A 22,897-nucleotide genomic window follows, 5' to 3' on the forward strand; every position below is an offset into this window, starting at 1 on the left:
TAAAGAGAGGAGGGTGAGGGTGTGAGAATGCAGGATGGCAAGCAGGCAGATAAGTCATCATCAAGACTGCCAAGCCTGTAAGGATAGATCTATAAGATGTTCTTTTTAGATATGCCAATGACATCCAAAAACGCCTGTAGGTTTTCAACAGTTTTCGGCAGTTTCAAATAAATGTGCACCACAATGGTGAATCATGTGTAGTCACTGGTAGTTAGATACTTTTTTTAAGTAAGTTAGTTTGGGTTACTACATGTCTGTGACTCCACTATAAACCAGAGCTAGTAACTTTCTTTTCTGTGTTCAGTGAGTAGCATAATTGTATTTTGTACATGATGTCTTCATGGAAACATTTTATATGCCGATAAAGATTGTGTAAATTTACTGGGATCGACAAGGGATTCAGACACACTTTAAGGCCAGGGTAACTGGGAATGAGATTCATGTGTCCCTAGAATGTTACAGAAGCCTTTGAGGGAAACCCTCTTTGATATGAGATGCCCTTCTGTATGCTGTGAATATATGTTTCTTTTATTGGCTGCTAAATAAAGCTGATTTAGCCAATGTCCAAGCAAAATATAGCTAGGTGGGAAATCCAAACAGAGAAGAAGAAAGAAAGAATGAATGAAGGTGGAATCAGAGAGTTGCCAGGTAGCTGCTAAAGATATAAGATGCCAGAGCATTACTGGTAAGCCATGGCCACATGGTGATACACAGATATTAAAAAAAATAAGTTAATTTACAAGAGAGAGCTAGCCAGTAATAAGCCTGAGCCATCAGCCAAGCAATGATATTTAATATTAGCCTCTAGTGATTAGTACATAAGCGACTGCAGGAACCCAGGAACAGGAGAGAAACTGGTCCAGGGGACCAGCGGGACAGAGAAAAACATTCAACTACACCTCTTCTTGTGTGTCTTTAAATAGAAGCTAGACTTTTGTATTGTGGGATGGTTTAAGCATCCTTCTTTACTGAATTGTCCATGTTGTTGTGGGATATTTGTACACTGTATGAAGATATGAAGATGTGTCACTGTGATTGGTTTAATAAAGAGCTGAATGGCCAATAGCTAGGCGAGAGAGATAGGTGGGATTTCCAGAGAGAGAGAGAAAGAGGAGGAGGAATGTAGGCATATGAATTATGTTAGGGAGATGCTAAGGAGACATGGAAAGGAGTCAGACATACAGAATGAAAAAAAAAGATAAAAAGCCAAATGGTAAAACATAGATTAATAGAAACAAATTAATTTAAGTTATAAGAGCTAGTGGGACAAAGGTAAGCTAAGGCTGAGCTTTTATAATTAATAATAAGTCTCAGTGTCATTATTTGTGAGCTGGTGATTCCATTGAAAAAGTACTGCTACACCACCTTACAGTTATTACCATAGTGTTGAACATGGTTTGTCTTCTATGAGCTGACAGTAACTAGCTTTGTAGATTTTCATTCTTTTGTGTGCACAATTGAAAACAACTAGAAGGCAAAGTAAGTATAGAAAGGGAATGTCCTTTACTAGATTCAGGATATCAAAATAAAATCTATAGTAAATTTCATAGTGAGTCATACTTAATGGTAAAAAACTAGACACCTTCTCGTAAGGGTTGGCAACAAGACAAGAATACCCCATCATACTAAATTTATTAGGTCATACAGTAAATACACCAATTAAAAGATGAAATATGGTAGCATTAGTGTCAACACAAGAGAGGACTGTAGAGAAAGAAAAGGGAGAGGAGTGAGGAGGAGGAGAGTTAGAGGGAAACAAATCCATAAATTTGGTAAAATATGTATAATATGCATGAGGAGAAGTAAACTTCTGACAAGAAATCAAGAACATAGATAAGGAGAAAGATATTCCATACTTACAGATAGAAACGAGTATTGTTTAAATGTTTCCTAACTTGGTCTTTAGAGTCATTGCAATTACAATCATCCTGAGGAATTTACTGTGTGGAGCAGACACTCTGCTTCTGAAGTTTACACACAAAGGCAAATGACCCCCAATAGTAAAGTCAACATCAAAGGAGAACAGAGATAGAGATATAAGCCTCTGACTTGAAAATGATAATGTAAGGGATGAGGATAGAGTTGAGTGTCAGCATGCTTGCTTAGCAATTACAAAGGCCCCAAGTTTAATTCAAAATACTAGGGTGGAGGAGGGGAATCAAGCAGGAAAGAAAATAACCACCATAGCAACCAAGACAATGTTGTGATAAAAGAGCAAATAAATACATCAGAACAGAAACACAGACAGTGGTGGTTGCCATCAGGGAGAGTGAAAGGGACTAGAGTGGGGTTAAACCCTGCCAAGCAGCACTTAAAATTTTTTATTTCTTTGATTTAAAAGAAAGAAACTTTAAGCAAATAATATAGAATGAGAGTTCTATAGTTAGAGCAAATGTCTGCCCTAGTATTTAGTGCTTTTCACTATATTTTTTAAATAATAGACTATTTTTGGAAGTGGTGCAGAAATTATACTCTGCACAGTTTCCTAATAACCAACATCTTACGGTGGTGTGGCTTGCTATGGTAAACTGACTGATAATCACACATTATTAATTATATCTGTAAGTAACAGTAGTGCTCTTTTTGTTTTTAAGTTCTTTGACCTTTGACAGATATGGAATGTTACCTATCCATAGTTACAGTATCTTATAATAGTATTTACTAAACATAGGTGTTACATCTGCTTATTCATCCCTTCCTCCTGAGAGCATTGCAACCTCTGACCTCTTTACAAAAACCTTGTCTTTTCCAAGTAATCATATCAGTAGATCATACAAACTACACTCTTTCACACTAGTAGCTTTCACTTAAATACATGCATTTATGTCTATGTCTTTATTTTTTCTTTCTTTTAAAAAAGTTTAACTTATAAAAGTAGGCATACTAAGAGGGTAATGACTCATAAAATAGTTATGGCAATATAACACAATATAATTCTGTGTAGTCTTTTCAGAACATGACCAATGTCTTAAACTAGAGAAAATAGAAGCTTGAATGGTGGAGACTGCCATCACAGGTCAGGCATTTAAGACTAAATGGTAGATGCCAAACTTGCAGGGATCCAGCATATATACAGCTGTACCAATAAAATTATTATTTTGAATTTCATGACTTCATTTTGAAAACTGAAATATTTGGGACCATCCCATGAGCTTTTTTTTTATTTTGTTTTGATGAGACAGGATCTCATCTGGCGAGACAGCTCCATGGGTAAAGCTCTTGCCAAGCAAGTATGAGATCCTGAGTTTGAATCCACAGAAGCCATGTAAAGAAGTATGCTGTAGAAGACATATATAATCTCAGCACTCCAACAAGGAGATAGGAGGTGGAGACTATGCCTGGACACTCAGAGACCATCTCTCTACCCAAGACTCCTGAGTCCCATTTCTTTTGCCCTTGTCTCCTCTACCTGTAATCATAGACCAAGTCTCAGTTGTGAAAGGGAGGGAGGAAGAAAAAAGGGAAGACTTCATGGAGGAAGTGTTAGAGACAGAGGGAAGGACCTTCTAGTAGGAGACGATGTTACAATATACTCACTTTTCAGAGTCATTTAGTTTCTTCTTTGGGCCATGAATTATGTCCTGAGTAACAGTAAATTTGTAGGACTCCCTGGCAAACAAAGCTATCTTTTGATGAAAGGATTATCTATCTTTTCTTATCAGCATGCACCGGTTTTCTTATCATCAAGGTGGTTCCCAAGTATTGGCAGCTGGGAGCAAAGAATGTGTTGAACACCAAGAGAAGAAGTGAGACATGTACTGAGAAACTAGGAGCCACTGGCTTGTAGATTAGTTACAGTCAGAATCTTGCCCCTTCCTTGTTCCCATTTCTTTCTCTATACTTCATGACGGTTTAGAGTTGTTTGTGTATTTGTCTCTACTAGGTTAAACATTTTCTGCATGCAACTATTTTTCGCTTGTGTCTATGTATGTTATTTAGTTTGTTGCCATATTGTGCCTTGAATCTAGAGTCTCAAATACAACTAAGCAAGTACTCTATATCCCCAACCCCTTGTTTATTTTGAGACAGGAGCTCACTAAGTTGACCAAACTGGCTTCTAGATGAACTTGTAGATGAACTCAGCTTTGGACTTTTGATCCTCTGGCTTCAGCTTCCCAAGTAGGTGAAAATGTACCACATAGCAAGAGGATATATTTTTTCTTTTTGTGTTTGTGCTGGTTAATCTTTTTGTCAACTTGACACAAACCTAGACATATCTGGGAAGAGGAAATCTCAGTTGAGGAATTGCCTCCATTAGATTGGCCTGTGGGCATATCTGCAAGGCATTTTTTTGTCTTTTTCTTTCTGATTAATGACCTATATGGGAGGGTCCAGCCCACTGTAGGAGGTACCACCCCTTGATAGGCAGTCCTGAATTGTATAAGAAAGTAGTTTCTCCTTTCCTGTCTCTGTTCCTGCTAGAGTTTCTGCCCTGGTTTCATTCAATAATCAATTGTGATTGAGATATATATAAGCTAAATAATATGGTTCTTCCCTGAGTTACTTTTGGCCATGGTGTTTATCATAGTAATAGATGGCAAACTGGGGCAGTTTGGGTTCTTTTGTTTTTATTGCTGGTACTGTCTGTTTGTTGGCACTGAGACTGAATTTACAGCCTTGCAGATGCTAGCCATGTACTGTATACTACTGTCCTGTGTCCACTAGTCCTACCTGCCCTGTTTGTTTCTTTATTTCCTGTTTTGAGAAAGGGTCTTGCTAAGTTGAACAGACTGCCCTTAAATGTACAACTCTACTGCTTCTGCCTCCCATGTAGCTGAGATTATAAGCCTGGACTGAAAAGCTGGGGCAAGTTCATTTACCTGAATATATCTGTCCAGGAAAATGTATTTGATATCCACTATATATTGAATTCATCTGTAAACAGGAATAAAGAGACAAATTCATATAATCATTGTGAGGGGAGATGTAGGGCTAAGAAGATATGGAAATTATATTCAAAGAGCAGAGGCTTGAGCATTTGAGGTGTTGGGTAGAGATATTTGAACCCCCACTAAACTTTTCCAAGGTTAAGCATCTTACAATAAGATAAGTATATTGAAGTGTTACTTTATCATTATTTACACTATTCAGAAAAAAGTATATTGTCTTTACTTTCTCAAGAATAATCAAGATGGAGAAATGTAAATAGAATTGCTCAATAATATGTGGAAACATAGGAGTTTGATCCTAAGATCAGACTAGGTGACTACTAAAACTTATTGTGTAATTCTTCCTGTTTCTTTTAAAATATTTTATTGTGTTTGTCTGTGTGGGTGTGAGTGCAACAGTGCATTTGTAGATACTGGAGATACAGTTCTCTCCATCTACCTTGTGGGCACCAGGAATCCAAGTCAGGCACAGGGACAGGTACCTTTACCTGCTGACTCATATCTCCAGCCCTTTCTACCCATTCTTCTTAAAAAGTTGTTAGTACTACATTACTTTTATTTGCTTTTAATTGAAAATTGTATATATTTGTGAAGCACATGTGTTGATCCATGTAGACATTGCATAAAAGTCAAATCAGCTTGCTTTTTACATATTTATTACTTCATTTTTATCATTCTTTGTAGCACAATATTCAAAATCACTTTTTGCTTTTTGAAGCTTAATTCAGTATTGTTAAATTTATTATTCCTCTGTGCAAAAGACTATCAGAAATTATTCTTCTTACCTAGAAGTAACTGTGTACCCACAGACAAGTTTTCTATCCAACTTCATCCCTCTTCCCTCCCCTCTAAAAACCTTCCATAGCCTCTATTCCACTCTCTACTGCTATTAGGTCAACTCCATGGTACTCCACAATAAGTGGTCATGTGGTGTTTTTCTTATTTCTTGAATCATGAAATCTTGTGTATTTGCCCATGTTGTTGCAAATGACTGGATTATTTTTCACTGTGTGTATGTGTATAAATATTTTTTATTTGTCATTTCTTTTATTTATTTGTGTATATGTGCCAGTTTGTGCACATATATGCCAGTGCCCATAGAGGCCAGAAAAGAAAGTCAGATCCCCTAGAACTGGAATTACCTGTGTGAGTTCTGGGAATTGAACTCTGGTCCTTTAAAAGAGCAGCAAGCACCCTTTATAGCTGAGCCATCTCTACATCCCCATCTTTATCCATTCATATATTGAAGGATACTTAGGTTAACTCCATGTTTTAGCTACTGTGAACAGGGCAACAATCAATATAAGAGTGAAGATGTCTCTTTGACATACTTATACTTTATTTGATTTCATTTGAATACACACACACACACATATATATATATAATGATATTACTGAATCATATAGCCACATAGCTTTCTATCATGGTTACACTAATTTACATTTTTGTCAACAGTACATAAGAGTTTCCCTTAGATCACTTCCTCTATCAGAATGTTACCTTTCCTCTGTACCCGGCTTACGTAGAGTCATTCATTCACTCACTGCTTTATAATAATCTCTTTCACTATATACCCTCCTCAGATGGAACCTTGTCCCCATTTTAGGTGTGCCAGCATCTTAATTCTCAAATAACTTGTGGCCAACCTGTTAGTGAAGAACTCAGCTCTTCAAGATTGCTGTTTTTCTCCTCTCTGGTGTCAACAGGAGTTGTGTCAATTATCCAGTAGGTTCCCTGAGCACCTGAGATGTTATTGTGCAACACAGGCGGTGGTTAGGCCAGTAGTGTTCCAAATTCTTTGAGTTATAACACTGACTCAGAGTAGTTCTTGTTCTTTTTTATTTATTCTTGTAGTTTCAGTTCGTCTATGACTCAATACTGACCCCTGTGGCAATCTCTTTCTTGAGGCATTGCCCATTAGGAACTGGTTTATTTCCTTAGAACATCTAGCAGACAATTTAATATCATTGTTATAATTATTTTTTTGTCTTCTATCTGTCTTGATATCCTGAAAGAGAAGTTATGTGACTCACAAAGCAGGTAGCACATGGCTCAGGCGAGCAGCCTGGTAGGTAGGAGGCAAGGTGTTTTCCTTGACCTTAAATACACTGTGACCCAATCTAAAACTTAACTGCCTGACTTGATGCTGGAAAGATAAGCTAATAGGCTGATTATCAAAGCAGCAGAAGGAGGTGGTGTTAGATACAGGAGCAGTCAGCATCTGCTTTTCCTTCTTCTAGAGAGAAGACAATTGACTTGGACTTGACTTTGAGCAGAGGATTAAGGTAAAGTGCTGGTATGGAATGATGGAGGATCAAGAAATTTCCATATGCCTGAATCATTTTCTTTGAATGAGGCAAATAGCAAAGTGAAGTGCAAGAAACAGCTGGGGTTTTTTGCTTGTTTGTTTGTTTTGTTTTTAGTAAACTAGAAGTTACATATGTGTCCTGAAATATGAATCACTAAGACACAAGTGCTTTTTTGGTTGTGGCTTAGGATAAAATTGTAATTTATGTTCTTGCTCATAATATTACTCACTTTATATTGAAATGAGTTGTTTGTGATTCTACCAAGAAAAGTGTCTGTTACTCTTGGCTGAGTTTGTCTTCTATTTACAGTCTGTAGTTTGTAACACTGCTTTACAGTATAATATTGCCTTTTCAGTACAAGAGTTTAAAATCATATATCTTTTTGGTGCTGAGTAAGTGTGTGTGTGTGTGTGTGTGTGTGTGTGTGTGTGTGTGTGTGTTGTAGTCAACAAAAACTGAACCAATGGGATATAAGGAGATATTGGGTGGGACTTTTGTTTTTGTTTATTTTTAGTCAAAAGAATAATATTTTGATGTTATTTGGAGTGACAATTTAGAATTAATCATATATGGAGGGCAGTGATTGAACTTTCAGATAGAATCAGTTAAGATCAGGATAGAGGGTCTTTCTATTTTCTACTCTAGAATTTCCCAATGATTGCTACTGACTGCCTAGTGAATTCTACTTTGTGAGTGAGGAAGGAGGCCCCACATTCTTCCTCAAAGACCACGCCTGTTTGTGGGTTTAGAACTCTCCATGCTCTACTTATGGAGTTGGCTTTCATATGGAACAAGTTACATCTGCCAGTATCTGTAGATCAGGAAACAGTTGATTGATCAATGGATAATGATTTCTCTAAGAGAAGAGACAACTGGTATATTTGAGGATGTGAGCAAATTTTCTCTCCACTTTGAAAGTGAAGTGAAACTGTTTGCCATTTTAATTGCTAGGAATGACTGTCTGTTGGGTCCTTTGCCAGCAAGTATCATAATTGCTATGTCTTTATTTTCCAGAATCCTTTAAAAACGGGAGCATCAGACCCATCAGATTGGTTTAGATTAAAAGGACAGGGGCATTGTAATTGAATTATGATGGATGTAGGCAAAATTTACCAAGTAGATGGTATTGAAATGGCTAGGGAATGTCACCTGAAGTTGGGGTAGCAAAAGGTTGATATTAGTCAACCCAGGTGATAATTTTCAATAACTAATTTATTTATTTTTGGTAAATAGTCAAAGTCCAATGTAATTTTCATATTTTTTACTCAGGCAAGTGGATGAAAAGAGTGTTATTAACCAAATAGGTAATGGGGATCAAGTTACATTCTCACATTAGGCAGATAGTTCAGGGCATGGTGAATATGAGTTGACTTTTAAGACACCAGAGTAGTCTAGTGAGTCTCTGTCCCACCAGACAGTTACCAAATAACCACAGAGACTTGTTATTAATTATCTGACAGACTTTTTCTGTGAAGTAGCAATTTTTGAAGGACTGTCTTGCTCTGTCTTAGAAAAGTTTAGCAGTCGCTTTCTTTTATGTCCTGCTTCTCGGTTTGGACAGTATACTGTTAGCAGTCAAGGCAAGGGAAGTTTCTTGCTCAAATGGCTAGCTTTTGCCACAAAGGAAGCATCTTCAATGCCCAGCATTATTTTATGAAGTAGATTGTTGTTGCCAGGAGCAGATGAGTATCACTGTCATGAAAAGCCATATGCTATTAAAACATTAAAATGCCATATTCTGTAGGTCTCTGAAGTGTTTGACTACCACCTATCTATTTAAAATATGTCTCTGATTAACCTTGAAAACATACCTAACATGACTATAAGTTTAATTGTTATAGCCGGGCGGTGGTGGCACACGCCTTTAATCCCAGCACTCAGGAGGCAGAGGCAGGTGGATCTCTGTGAGTTCGAGGCCGGGCTGGACCGACAGCCTCCGAAACAATACAGAGGAACCCTGTCTCATAAAACCAAAAAAATGATAATAATAACCTTAAATTTATATGAATATACAAAAATACCTATACTAATATAAAGTATTTGAGGCTATTAGTTGTTCTTTTTAGTTTGAAAATAGATACAATAATCTACCCTTTATCCTATCATTTCTATTTCCCCTTTTCATTTTCAGAATGAGATCCCTGAATCTAATTTCCTTTGTTTGGTATCCTCCCTGACCATGACCAATAACAACATGTGACCATCCCCCCAATCCCCTTTTGGCAATGTGGATTGTCTGAGGTTGACAGCATCTTTAGGGGACCCTGACAAAATTAAGATAATGTTCAAGTCCTGGGGGAGCTAACTGTTGTCCAATCTCAGTGCGATGGGGAAATTTAGGGCTTATCTGAAGTCTTGGCTGGAGTAGTCTGTGAGACTGGACTATCTCAGCCAATAGTCTTGAAGCTTATGCTGTTCTGGATGCAGAATTCTGAGGAAACTGCAACAGAGGCACACTGAGAGCCTGGATCACCTGGGCTACCTGTTTTCATTGGTGTCTGAACCCCTTGCTCTGAAAACATACAAAGTTTTAAAGGTAACATACATATTTGCATTAACACAAGTATGGAATGTGCAATGTGCAAGGTAAAGATTTTTTTCTATGTTTGAGCAGGTAAAAAGCATCTTTCAACTTTATAATTCCATTTGGACTGTATAACCAAACTGTAATATAAATCTTTATCCATGCCATGTGAGGATGGCATGTAATGACAAGTTATGATGACTTTGTAGCCAACAAGATTTGTCATGTGCCATCTCCTCTCCCAGCTGTTCCTATGCAGAGAGATCAGCTTACACGCCACTATCCTGTAGTCTTTCTTGGTTTCTACCCCATGTCAGTAGCCAAGATACTCAGGAGGTCTCCCCTGATCAAATCTGATCTTTATTAATCTGGAAGGAATCCACAGTGTTTCACTTCCTGTTGAAACAAAAGCATAGCTTCTCCTGCAAGGCAACATACTTTCCAATCTGAAATTTCATTTTGAAGCCAAGATTACAGTATATACACTGATTTAGTTCATCAGTCCCTTTCACAATACCATGTCTGTCAGCAGCTGTTGTCTGTTATGAGCATTTAAATAATTAAAAATTAATAATGCACCATTCAAAGTCCAAATCCCCTGTGTTGTAATATTTCCCATCCTTACATGGCTTATTCTTTTTAAAAAATACTTCTCTCTTTAAAGACTTTACTGTATTATTTTAAAATTATTTTTATGACTATCTATGCTCTTCTTCTTTTTCTTTTCCTTATGCCTATGCACATTGTTCAACACACTATTACCTCTTTAGAGCTTTTCTCCTTCAGAACCTGCTTTACTATGCATCTGCATCCTTTTCTGTCTGCATGAGCAGAATCTTAAACTGCCACACAGCTTAACTCATGACGTGCTGGTAGCTCAAGTCAGAAGACAGTAGCCAAGGACTAGGAAGCTACTTTTGGCTCTGTTTTTATGTGTTTGGAACCTTCTTAAAGGTTTCTCAGGTCTTATGTGGAAATATATGTCCCACACTAGATGACATTTGTAGCGAGTTTTTCTCTCCTGCCAGCCAGCTCCCAAATAACATGAAGACTTATTATTAATTATTAACCTATAGCTTAGGCTTGTTTCTAACTAGCTCTTATAATTTAAATTAACCCATTTCTACTAATTTACATTATGCCACATGGCTCATGGGTTGTTACCTTCTCTCCTACATGCCATGCTTCCTCTGAGTCTCTTTGAGGTCCACCCTGCTTCCCAGACTCCTCTGGCCTGGAAATCTTGCCTAGCTATTAGCCATTCAGCTCTTTATTAAACCAACCAGAGTGACACATCTTCACAGTATACAAAAAGATTATTCCGTAACAGAGTAGAGATTTTTTGTGATAAAATTATCTTGTTTATAAGAAGAACCTAGTGACACCTGCCAAATTAGAACTTTATAGTCCTTAGGTCATTTTCCAGAGTTAGGAGGAAACGACACCATACATCTATGGCTTCCACCTTTAAGAAATTTATTTAAATACCACAGAAGATACCAGTAACCCTCCATGACAGTTAGGAATTATACACTTAGAATTGCCAAAACAAGGGCTGCAGAGATAGCTCAGTGGTTAACAGCACTGGCTATTCTTCCAGAGGTCCTGGATTCAATTCTCAACAACCACATTGTGACTCACAACCATCTCTAGTAGAATCTGATACCCTCTTCTGGCATAGAGTCATACATGCAGATAGATCACTCATATGCATAAAATAAATAAATAAACATTTATTTTAAAAATAAAAAAGAATTCACCAAAAAATTATGTAGATGCTTCTTGGTTTTCTGTGGTCAGTATTCAATTAGAATATTCATGTTATATTTGTAATTTTTATTTATTTATTTTTATTGCAAAGATTATTGTATAATTATAGTATTTCTCCTTTCCACTTGCTCCCTCTAAACCTTCCACATATCCCCTTTCCACTCTCCTTCAAATTCATGGCCTCTTTTTTTCACTAATTGCTGCTACATGTGTGTATGTATTTGTTTACACATATACATTCCTACATAATACCTATTCAGTCAGTGTAATATTCCTAATATTTATTACTTCAGTTCTAATCATTTGTCACTGAGCAACCAGTTGGTGTGCTCTTCCCTGGGGAAGTGCACCTTTTCCACTTCTGACTTTCCTCAGGTTTTCATAGTTCTTTGGGCAGGGTTGAGGACTCAGGGGCTTTCCTCCATCTGCTTTTGCATATCCATTGGTGTTGTCACTTTTGGGCAGTCTTTCGTCCTATCTTACTTGCCATTTCTCTTTATCTTTTTATGTTTCACATTACTCTCTTTTAAAAACATCTTAAAATGGGGGAACTTTTGATATTATTAGGTTCATGTTACTTTTATTTGTACAGTGGTTCTCAACCTTCCTAATGCTGTGACCCTCCTTTAATACAATTCCTCATGTTGTGTGACCCCAACCATAAAAGTATTTCATTGCTACTTTATGACTGTGAATTCGCTACAGTTATGAATCATAGTGTAATATCTCCAATCATAATGTAAATATCTCATATGTGGGGGGGTATTTGATATGCAACCCCTGAGAATGGGTCATTTGACTCTCCAAAGGGGTCATGACCCACAGATTGAGACCTCTGCTCTAGTAGTTTTTCCTATATGCTTAATGGGCACTTGTATGGTGTAGTACATACTATGTTTTGAAGAAACCAAAACTTTTGACTTATCAATTCTAAGATCTCTGTAAGCCATTTTACTTCTCCAAACCCATTTCTCAGCTAAAAATTGAATACTGATTTCTCATCTGTGAATATGTTTTTAAAAATTAGTTTGAGGATATAATGAAAAACACTTGACATGGTGCCTAACACATGACAGGTGTTAAACAAATGCAATTTTTCATTTTATTTTTATTTGAATTGTCCATCTTATAGTAGGATCTATAGTATACTCATAATCCTCAGACAGCAATGTACTCAGTGGGGACAGGAGGTATTTCTGCTGAGTTTAATTAAATGTCTATTTCTTATTCTTGTAGGTCATGGGAAGTTTCAGAGGTCATGCCCTCCCTGGAACCTTTTTTATTCTCATGGGGTTTTGGTGGAGTACAAAGGGTATTCTGAAATATGTTTACAAAAAGCAAACTCGGACCTGCTACCTTAGTTCCAAAACATTTTTACGTCGAACAGAAATTTGGGAAGGAGTTGTTGCAGTCTTAATGGCTTTAACTGGTAAGTTGACTGTGGCTGTGTTCTGTTTTCTTCTTTAGGGTAATATTTCATGAGAGAAAAGAATGTTAATACAATATTGAGATACACTAAGTGATTTTGTATAAATATGTATCTTAGTATTTATCCCAATTATAGTTTATAACTGACATAATCTTAGGAAAATGGTATTTCATAATTATACTAATCCTTAATGAGTCACAGTATTTAATTTGCCTAGCCAACTAAGTGAATTTTCTTTGTATCACAAGTTGAAGCCTGTGAAATAGTTTGATACAAGTTGTTCTGATCTCTCAAAGAGTAAACTCTGTAAGAAATCATTTTGTAAATTACACTAATCAAGTGATTACTGGAAATCTGCAAAAACAAATCATTTCTGCAAGATGATAGAGGGAGTCGGGTCTGAAGGAACTCTTATTCCATGTACAACCACCTTGTTTCCAGCTCACTTTTAACTTGAAGAACTTTCCATTGCTGTTGAACATTCTATAAAAAGGTTGTGCATTTTCACAGTAATGTGGTAGCTGCTCCTTTGTAAATAGTAACACTTCTAATTTTTCTACCAATTGTTTTCATTCATGTCAATAGAACTTTGTTATGAGCATCAAATTACAAAGTAACCACTTCCAAAGAGCAGGATTCCTCTGCCCATTCTAGAGGTTAACAAGGCAGTGTCTAAAAAACAACAACAAAACTGTCTACATGAATAATTACCCACATGTAGAGTCTGCTTGAACAGTCTCTATTATTCTTAATCGGGGAAAATCTAAATGCCTTATCGATTTTGTCAGGAATCACCGAAAACACCCTACTTTGTAATAGCTGCTTAAGGGTGTAATATCTAGAAAGAAAGTAAACATTCTTCATATGACACATACCATAAATCCAAACCTCCAAGTCATTCAGGACTCTAGTCATTAGATTAGAGCCAGTTGTTGAACTAAAATTATCATTGTTAAGGATATGAAACAGTTACTTGGATCATTTATCTATATGTAGATGAAACATGTTATCCAAACCAACAGCTGAACTTTTGAATCAAGTCTAAGTCATTATGGCTAGGTTTTCAGTAGAAAACTCAGAGGGAGTAATCAATGTCGTAATGTTAGAATAAGCAATGAACACGTGGCCCAGTGTCTTCACACCTACTAAGTAGAGTTAGGAATAGGGTTGCTAAAACTGTGGTATGTTCCTCTGCAGGTATGGTTGGGGAACAGTTTATCTCAGGCGGACCATCCCTGAACTTGTATAAAGATGGCCAGTGGAACCAGCTTCTGGGCTGGCATCACACAACCATGTACTTCTTCTTTGGACTACAGGGTGTAGCCCAAATCATATGTTTCACTACCAATTTACTTCCAACATCCTTGAGCAAGTTAATGTTATCAAATGCCATCTTTGTAGAGTGTAAGTATGAGGGAAAATAATATGTTTTCTGTTCTTTTTATTAGCAGGCATTGATATAGTGCTTTATAATAGCATATCTTTTGTTTCTCTGTATCACCTTGATTGGCAAGACTATCTGTCTGGGCCATAGTTGAATATATGGTTGTCCTAGAGAAGACAACTATATAGTCTTCCTTTCTTACATCTTTACAGGCTAATTTAATAGATCTGGGCAGACACAGCCACTCTAAAAACTTTGTTCACATTTCATATTTGTCATTAGAAATCATCTAGAGTGGGCACTTAACCTCTTGGTTGTTGTGGAGCGTATCATTCTCTTTATGTCTAACAATGAAAACTGAACTCAGAATAATAGTTCATGAATTACTTGAAATGGGGCAACCAATCACAGTAGAAGATGTCTACCAATCTCTAATAAGCTCTTCAAATACCCATAAACAGAAACTCCGACAAAATGTGGTATGTAGTGTCTAAAAAAATGACTTCTTAATTTTGAGAAGTTAATGAAAATACAGGAATGTTTCTTCCAGTTAATTTCTCAGATTATCATAAAAGGGAACACAAAACAAGTGTCCAATGATTTCTTATAGCTGTGTATGCATTTACTGAGTTCCTTAAAGTGTGCTTTGATTCAGTTAATTTATCTGTACATTCACATTAGTTATAGTGCCTTATCCTAGTCATGTTCATTATACATAGCCCTACATAGATAACACTTTGAACAATAGTTGAATGTTTTACGGTATGTTATAAGAAAGAACAAAAGTTAGAAGAAAGGAAAGGTGGAGTTAGAATTCAAAGACTCTCTTCCTAAGAGGTTATATTTACTCTCGTCTAAGTAAAAATACATGCTATGAGAATCAGTGGAGATTTGTTCTTTGGGGTAATTTTATGTTTGTATTAAATTCCATGGCAGGAGGGTGGTACAGTGGGAAACCTTTGGTTTTATCAGAAAATATGTTTTGCCCCTTCTGTTAGCATTTATCTTCTACAACCACACTCATGGTCGGGAAATGTTGGATGTTTTTGTGCACCAGCTTCTGGTCTTTACCACCATTTTGGCGGGTTTGGTTACCTTCATAGAATCCCTCACAAAGAACAATGTACTTCTGGAACTCCTGTGGTCAAGCCTCATCATACTGCAAGGGACCTGGTTTTGGCAGGTGAGTTGTGACTTGGAGCTAATATACCTGGTATCACCTATCTGTAGTTTTTATTCTTAATCGGTGAGGCATTTGTTTTTTAATACTTCCCTTCTATGAGTATCAGAGAGGTTATGTTCTTGGAGTGATCTGGTGGCTCTGGTGAGACTACTGTCAGAACAGCTGAGGAAGAAGCAGATAGTGTCTTCCTTCCTTATGGGTTCACTTACCCTTTATATAGGAATTCTGAGTTGATGATTATGGTTGTAAGTGATTCCTGGTGCTAGAACAGCTTAGAGCATAATGGGTCATGGGCTCAAGAACTATATGAAAGACCAAAGAGAGAGAGAGAGAGAGAGAGAGAGAGAGAGAGAGAGAGAGAGAGAGAGAGACTTACCGAGAGACAGCTCTGTGATGGCCACCATGTGGGTTTAATGTACATCTCATTTTATCTTTTTATTTCAGAAAACAATTATCTCATGTTTATCTTGCATATAAAATCTTTGTGTGGAATAAAAACATGAAAATACAGCGAGGTGGAGGAACCAGAAAGGGGGACCCAGTAAGGGGGAGGACAGGACAGGAGAGGGAAGGAGAACAAGAAGTTATATGGTGTGTGTGTGATTCAAACATATCATGAAGCTCCGAGTTTTGTGAAAACAGTTTGGGACTAGCAGTATAGCTCAGCAATGAACAGTGTTTGTCACTTTTGCAGAGGATAGAGCTTTTGTTCTTAGCATTCATGGCTCATAAACTCCTGTAACTCCTACTGTAGGGGTCCAGCCTCTCAGGCACCAGATGGTACCTGGTCAGGGCTAGTGCCCTTGCCTAGAGTTCCCCAGTGAGGGGCTCAGAGTTAGAGACCGTCTTGTTCTATTGTATCCCCATATCCTTACAATGACCCAGAGGTTAGGAATTACCACCTTTAATTTGCCTATAGGTATCTTCAGCAAGACCAAGATATTTTCTCGTGCTCAAACAATAAGATAACTAGGATCTAAGTCTAGACTTCTCTAGCCCCAAATGCCAGACACTTCCCATTTTATAGCATCATCAGCTCCCTAAACTTGCCATGCTATTGAGAGTGTGCATTCAAACAGTGAACATGTATTTTTGAGAGACGACCAAGACACAATCATGTTCACATGTAGACATAAACAAAGTCTAGAATGAGGTGAGGATGTGGTTTGATTAGGCCAAACTTTGAAGAGGAGATTTTTAGTCACCCGAGAGCCAGGATTTGGAGTGATGTGGCTATTTTAGGGACTTGAATTTCCCATACACGGTGCTAAAGAATTGGCAGGTGATGGTGAAAACGTGAAGTGGTTTAAACGAGATATGAAGATGAAGAATCCACACATGGGGCTAGGTGGAAGAACTTGTGGTGCAGGGACCAGCAAGGTGGGGCTGGGCTCCTGCATTAGTTTGAAACATGCTTTGTAGAAAAATATTATAAAGACCCTATAAAGTGATCAACGTATTAATTGCTGATGATAGCAAGCCTAGGTAGAGTATTAACCCTCCACAGGGAACCTAAATAGAGTAAAGACGATGACACATAAAGAACTAGTGTCCATTGAATTGCAGTGCTTTCTCATGTGCATGTGTTTGGTAGTCAGAAGGAAAGGTTTTTTTGTTGTTGTTGTTGTTTTTTCCGAGACAGGGTTTCTCTGTATTGTTTTGGAGCCTGTCCTGGAACTCGCTCGGTAGACCAGGCTTGGTCTCAACCTCATAGAGATCCCCCTGCCTCTATCTCCAGAGTGCTGGGATTAAAGGGGTGTGCCACCATTGCCCAGCCCAAAAGGTGTTTTCTGTTTGTTTGTTTGTTTGTTTGTTCTTCAAGAGAAAATTTCTGGTCAAGTTGACACACTGAGCCTATGCTTCAATGAATACTCTCTGCTCTGAACACATAACAAAGACAGATAAGATAGACAAATGCTTTCAGTGATTGGAAACTAAAAAGAGAAATTAAAAAAGAAAAACAAAAAAAATAGAAAACATCTCACTACATTCAGGTAAAACAGACAAAAGTAGGTCTTAAAGTCTTGTGGGGAAAAACAGAAGTACAAGGCTGGAGAGGAGCTGAGCTGGTGGCCTGCTGATGCTACTCCAAGGCAGACAGACAGTGATTGACAGCTGTTGGGGAAATACCAGACTCTTGTACCATTCTGTACTGTATATGCATTTTTATATATGATCATTTTCATCAAATTGGTTTCTTGAAATCTGTGGAAATTTTACATTACTAGAATGGATTTCTTGTATTCTTGTTTCCCCTTTTTCCTCTGTTATGAGGCTGTCTTGTCTTTCACTTTTTTTCCTCTAGTTTTTTGTTTTGTTTTGTTTTGTTTTTGCTATTGTTGCTTGGGATATTTTGTTTGGTTTGGTTTGGTTAGGTGACAATTTCTTTTATTCTTAACCTTTCTTTTTTAAAAAACATATTTAAGCCTAGACACTATTTTAACTGTAATTTTTAGTATTACATTTCTAGTGTGCTTTAATCTTTAATTCATGAGGGTTTTTTTTCTTTCTTTCTTTTTTATGGCATTGGGGACATTTAAGGTAAATGGACATACTTCCTATTATCTATCACTGAGTTGTAGGCCCATGTCTAGGAACACAATTTAAAATTTCCGAGTGTGTCTTTTCAAACATTACTCATTCCCAGTTAGTCGCATTGTGAGTAGAGAAGGTGTTTTCTTTGAAGGGTGCTGACACTTCCTTTGGGACATAACATGATGTCAGTATGAATTCCCTGTGTGTTTGAAAAGGCATGTATCCTTCTTTGCTCAGTTCAGGGTTCTTTGTTGTCTATCTTTTTGTTACTGCATCAAATGCCAGAGCTGATCAATTACAGAAAGAAAATGGTTATTTTTCACACATGGTTTCAGAAGTCCTGGTTCATGAATTATTAGTTCCTTTGGCTTTTAGACCTAGAGTGAGTGAGTGAGCACACCACAGCAGGATCATGTGGAGAGAACACACATTGGAAAGTGAAAGAGAGAGGTAATTACCACAGTTCCACAGTCTCCTTCAAGGATACGCCTCTAACGACCCAAGGGCTCCTTTAGGCTTCCAACCTAAAGGGTAGGTGACCTCAATAATGACGTCATGGAGAGCAAGCCTCTGCCATATGGGCCTTGAGGAGGTATGTATTATTCAAATTATAGCACACATCCATACTAGTTCAATTTTATTAATGAATTTAATATTCATGTGATGAAAGACAATAAGAACAAGAGAAGAAATTCAAAGAGAGTTGAAGAAATTACAAGATAAGATTATGATTAATGAAATAAGTGGTTATTTAGTTAATACTTAATAATTGGCCTTGCTTAAATAGAGGGAAATCACACTATAGATTATGATTAATGAAATCAATTATTATTTAGTTAATACTTAGTGATTGGCCTTGCTTAGATAGAAAGAAGGAAGTCACATTAGAACTCAACCAAGAACGGGACAGCTTAATGCTGCCAATTTGGACATGACAATAATATTTTCCTATTTCCTAAAGTTTTCTTTAAAAAAACCTATGAGGTTACAATCTTTAGGTATAAATTTCTGATTATTTAGAAGTCTTTAACCTATCAGTATGTCTAGATTGATTTCTTATGAGGCCAGGTGTCTAGCTTCAATATTGTCTTGGACCCTTAAAGAAAAATTAATGCTTTTAACCTTTGTGAACACACACTAACAGGAAATGACTGTTTAGCTACAGTAACTGCCTCATCCTTTAATTCCTCTGAAACAAATATGTCCAGCAATTCAGGGGAATGCCTTACGCTTCCATGTTTTATTGATATGTGCAGTATATGAACATTTATGTTCAAATCTCTTTCCTAAGCTAATGACATTATACTGGGATTTGCTTTTTACCACTTTTGTCTCTCACCATATCGCCACAAATGGCCAGCACTAGTTCTGAAGATATGTACACACAGATTAGAGTGAATTCCACTTGGACACTTGGAAATGTATGTCTGGAGGTGTGAGCTGAATGAGGAAAAGGTATATAACTTAAATTGAAATGATTGCATAATATGCAGACAGAAGAAAAATTCCCCTCCTAACCTATAAAAAGTTATTTTCTGAACATACGACATTTAAAACATGTTTATTTGATGACTAAGCCATTTTGTGCCATTTTAGAAAGAAGAGAAACTCCCTGTGCCCTTCATCCCATGACAGTCTTTTCCAAGTCTCCCTGTGGCAGAGCAGCTCAGAGGCTCACCCAGTAGTTAGTTCTCCTAGACTCACCCTGCAGCTTGTTCTCCTAGATTCTTCCAGGATCATCTGTAGTTTGTTCTTCCAGGATCATCTGTAGTTTGTTCTTCTAGGATCATCTGTAGTTTGTTCTTCCAGGATCACTCTGTAGTTTGTTCTTCCAGGATCACCCTGTAGTTTGTTCTTCCAGGATCACCCTGTAGTTTGTTCTTCCTTTGCTTCTCCTCATCTTCCTCAGAGCACAGGACAGTCAGGCAGTAGGGAAGCTGATCTTGTTGCCTTTGCTTTTTGTCACTTCAGACAGTTGTTTCCTGTGTATATTCTAGCTCCATTTGTCCTCACGTCCCAAAGATTGCTCACAGTTAAGAACACATGCTGTTCTAGCAGAGGACCCAGGTTCAGTTTCCGTCACCCATATGGTGGCTCACAACCCTCTGACCCCATCAGGCATGTAAGCGGTGTTCAGACATGTAAGCGGTGTTCAGACATGTAAGCGGTGTTCAGACATGTAAGCGGTGTTCAGACATGTGCACATCACTCATACACATAAAATAAAATAAATAAATATTTAAAATGAAGTCCATTCCAAAATGGAAAAATGACTCACAGTAGTACTCCAAAACATGTTTGAACTTGTAATGTTCATGTAAGTGAGAATAATAAAGTATATAACAATATAAAATTAACACTGTGAACTATAGAAAATGGGTCTCTGACTTATTCCTTATTGGAGAAGAAAGTTAACTGAAGTTGAAACCTAATAGTAGTGAGCCTTAAACCAATCAAAACACTTTTTATTGGAGGGTAGAATGCAAAATATAGTCAGAATAATTTTTCATAGGTATTTTCTCTTACAATTTTATGGTAGAAAACAAATTAGGAGAGCTGATAAAGGTGTAATGCTCATTTTTTCCATATATTTTTATTTAACTTTTTACGCACACATCACTTTCAGTTCTCTCTCCCTTCCCTCCTCCCCCATCCCCCAATCCTCCCGGCCCATCACCTCCACTCCATCCTCCCTCTGCTCCCCAGGGAGGGTAAGGGCCTCCATGAGGGATTTTCAGGGTCTATCACATCACCCTGGGAAGGGCCCAGGTTCTTCCTCAGGTATCCAGGCTGACAGAGCATCCCTCCACGTGGCATGGGTTTCCAGAGTCCTTCTGTATGCCAGGAATAAATACTGCTCCATTCTCCTAGGTCTCACAGATTGCCAAGGCTTCCTCTCTGTCACCCAGGTTCAGTAGGAGGGTGTCTGGATCAGTTCCATGCTGGCCCCTCAGTCATCAATCTGGGGCCCATGTGCTCCCCCTTGTTTAGGTCAGCTGCCTCTGTGGGTTTGCCAGCTTGATCTTGATTCCTTTGGTCATCACTCTTCTTTGCAACTGGGTTCCAGGAGTTCAATTCGGGTTTACAGCTGTGGGTATCTGCCTCTGCCTCCATCAGCCATTGGATATGAGTTCTAGGATGGCATATAAGGTAGTCATCATTCTCATTATCATGGGAGGGCATTTAAGGTAGCCTTAATGCCAGTTGGTGTCATTCTTGTAGACCTGTGAAGATCTCACTAGTGCCAGATCTCTCCTCCAACTTATACTGGCTCCCTCTTTTCTGGTATCTCCCATCCTTTTCTCCTCTATTCTTACCCTGGCTCAACCTTCCTGCTCTCCCATGTCCTCTCCTCCTCTTTCTCTCTCTTTCTCCCATCTCCTTCTACCCTCCCCATCCCCACCTCCAATCCAATTAGGAGATCACATCCCCTAGCCCTTCTCCGGGTTACCATGCATATCTCTCTTAGGGTCCTCCCTGCATCCCAGACTCTCTGGCAGTGTGATTGTCAGCTAGCAATGCCCTGCTCCATGTCTAAAATCCATATATGAGTGAGTACATACCATGCTTGTCTTTTTGTGACTGGGTTACCGCACTCAGGATGGTTTCTTTCAGTGCCATCCATTTACCTCTAAATTTCAAGATTCCATTTTTTTTCTGCTGAGTAGTATTCCAATGTGTAAATGTACCACATTTTCTCTAACCACTCTTCAGTTGAGGGGCATCTAGGTTCTTTCCGGGTACTGGCAATTACAAATAATGCTGCTATGAACATAGTTGAGCAGATGTCCTTATTGTATGAGGGTACATCTTTAGAGTATATGCCTAAGAGTGGAATTTCTGGATATTGTGGTAGACTGATTCCCATTTTCCTGAGGAATCTCCATACTGATCTCCAAAGTGGCTGCACTAGTTGGCATTCCCACCAGCAATGGAGGAGTGTTCCCCTTTCTCCACATCCTCTCCAGCATAAACTGTCATTAGTGTTTTTGATTTTAGCCATTCTGACAGGAGTGAGATGGTATTTCAGAGTTGTTTTGATTTGCATTTCCCTAATGGCTAAAGATGTTGAGCACTTTCTCAAGTGTCTCTTGGCCATTTTGAACTCCTCTATTGAGAATTCTCTATTTAGTTCTGTACCCCATTTTTTAATTGGATCCTTTGGTGTTCTGGAGTCTTGCTTCCTGAGTTCTTTGTAAATTTTGGAGATCAGCCCTCTGTCAGATGTGGGGTTTGTGAATATCTTTTCCCATTCTGTGGACTGTCGTTTTGTCTTGTTGACTGTGTCCTTTGCCCTGCAGAAGCTCCTCAGTTTCAGGAGGTCCCATTTATTAATTGTCGATCTCAGTGTCTGTGCTACTAGTGTTAATGTTCAGGAAGTGGTCTCCTGTACCAATTCATTCAAGGTTACTTCCCACTTTCTCCTCTAGGAGATTCAGTGCGATTGGATTGATGCTGAGGTCTTTGATCCATTTGGACTTAAGTTTTGTACATGGTGATAGATATGAATCTATCTGTTGTCTTTTACATGCCAGCATCCAGTTATGCCAGCACCATTTGTTGAAGATGCTTTCTTTTTTCCATTGTATAATTTTAGCTTCTTTGACAAAGATCAGGTGTTCAAAGGTGTGTGTGGGTTGATATCAGGGTCTTCGATTTGATTCCATTGGTCTACCTGTCTGCTTTTGTGCCAGTACCAAGCTGTTTTCAGGACTATAGCTCTATAATAGAGCTTGAAGTCAGGGATGGTAATGCCTCCGGAGGTTCCTTTATTGTACAGAGTTACCTTGGCTATCCTGGGTCTTTTGTTTTTCCATGTAAAGTTAAGGATTGTCCTTTTGAGGTCGGTGAAAAATTGTGCTGGTATTTTGAT

At 38.0% G+C, this 22,897-nt stretch overlaps 1 protein-coding gene across 4 annotated transcripts in view; it reads left to right on the top strand.

Moving 5' to 3' along the window:
* The window catches only part of LOC101839044 (transmembrane protein 45A), an 85,601-nt gene that overhangs the window by 47,900 nt on the left and 14,804 nt on the right, over nt 1-22,897 (top strand). For 3 of the 4 annotated variants that reach the window (XM_013118162.3, XM_040750647.1, XM_005076729.4), the window contains exons 2-4: nt 12,730-12,922; nt 14,120-14,326; nt 15,305-15,489. In XM_013118162.3, coding sequence (XP_012973616.1) covers nt 12,733-12,922; nt 14,120-14,326; nt 15,305-15,489 — 582 coding nt within the window. In that variant the 5' untranslated portion in view covers nt 12,730-12,732. Of the gene's footprint in view, nt 1-7,130; nt 7,176-12,729; nt 12,923-14,119; nt 14,327-15,304; nt 15,490-22,897 lie in introns of all 4 variants that reach the window. The other variant, XM_040750646.1, reaches the window with a different exon arrangement.

The sequence above is a fragment of the Mesocricetus auratus genome, unplaced genomic scaffold, assembly GCF_017639785.1.
Source record: "Mesocricetus auratus isolate SY011 unplaced genomic scaffold, BCM_Maur_2.0 Super-Scaffold_100008, whole genome shotgun sequence".
Classification (NCBI taxonomy): Eukaryota; Metazoa; Chordata; class Mammalia; order Rodentia; family Cricetidae; genus Mesocricetus; species Mesocricetus auratus.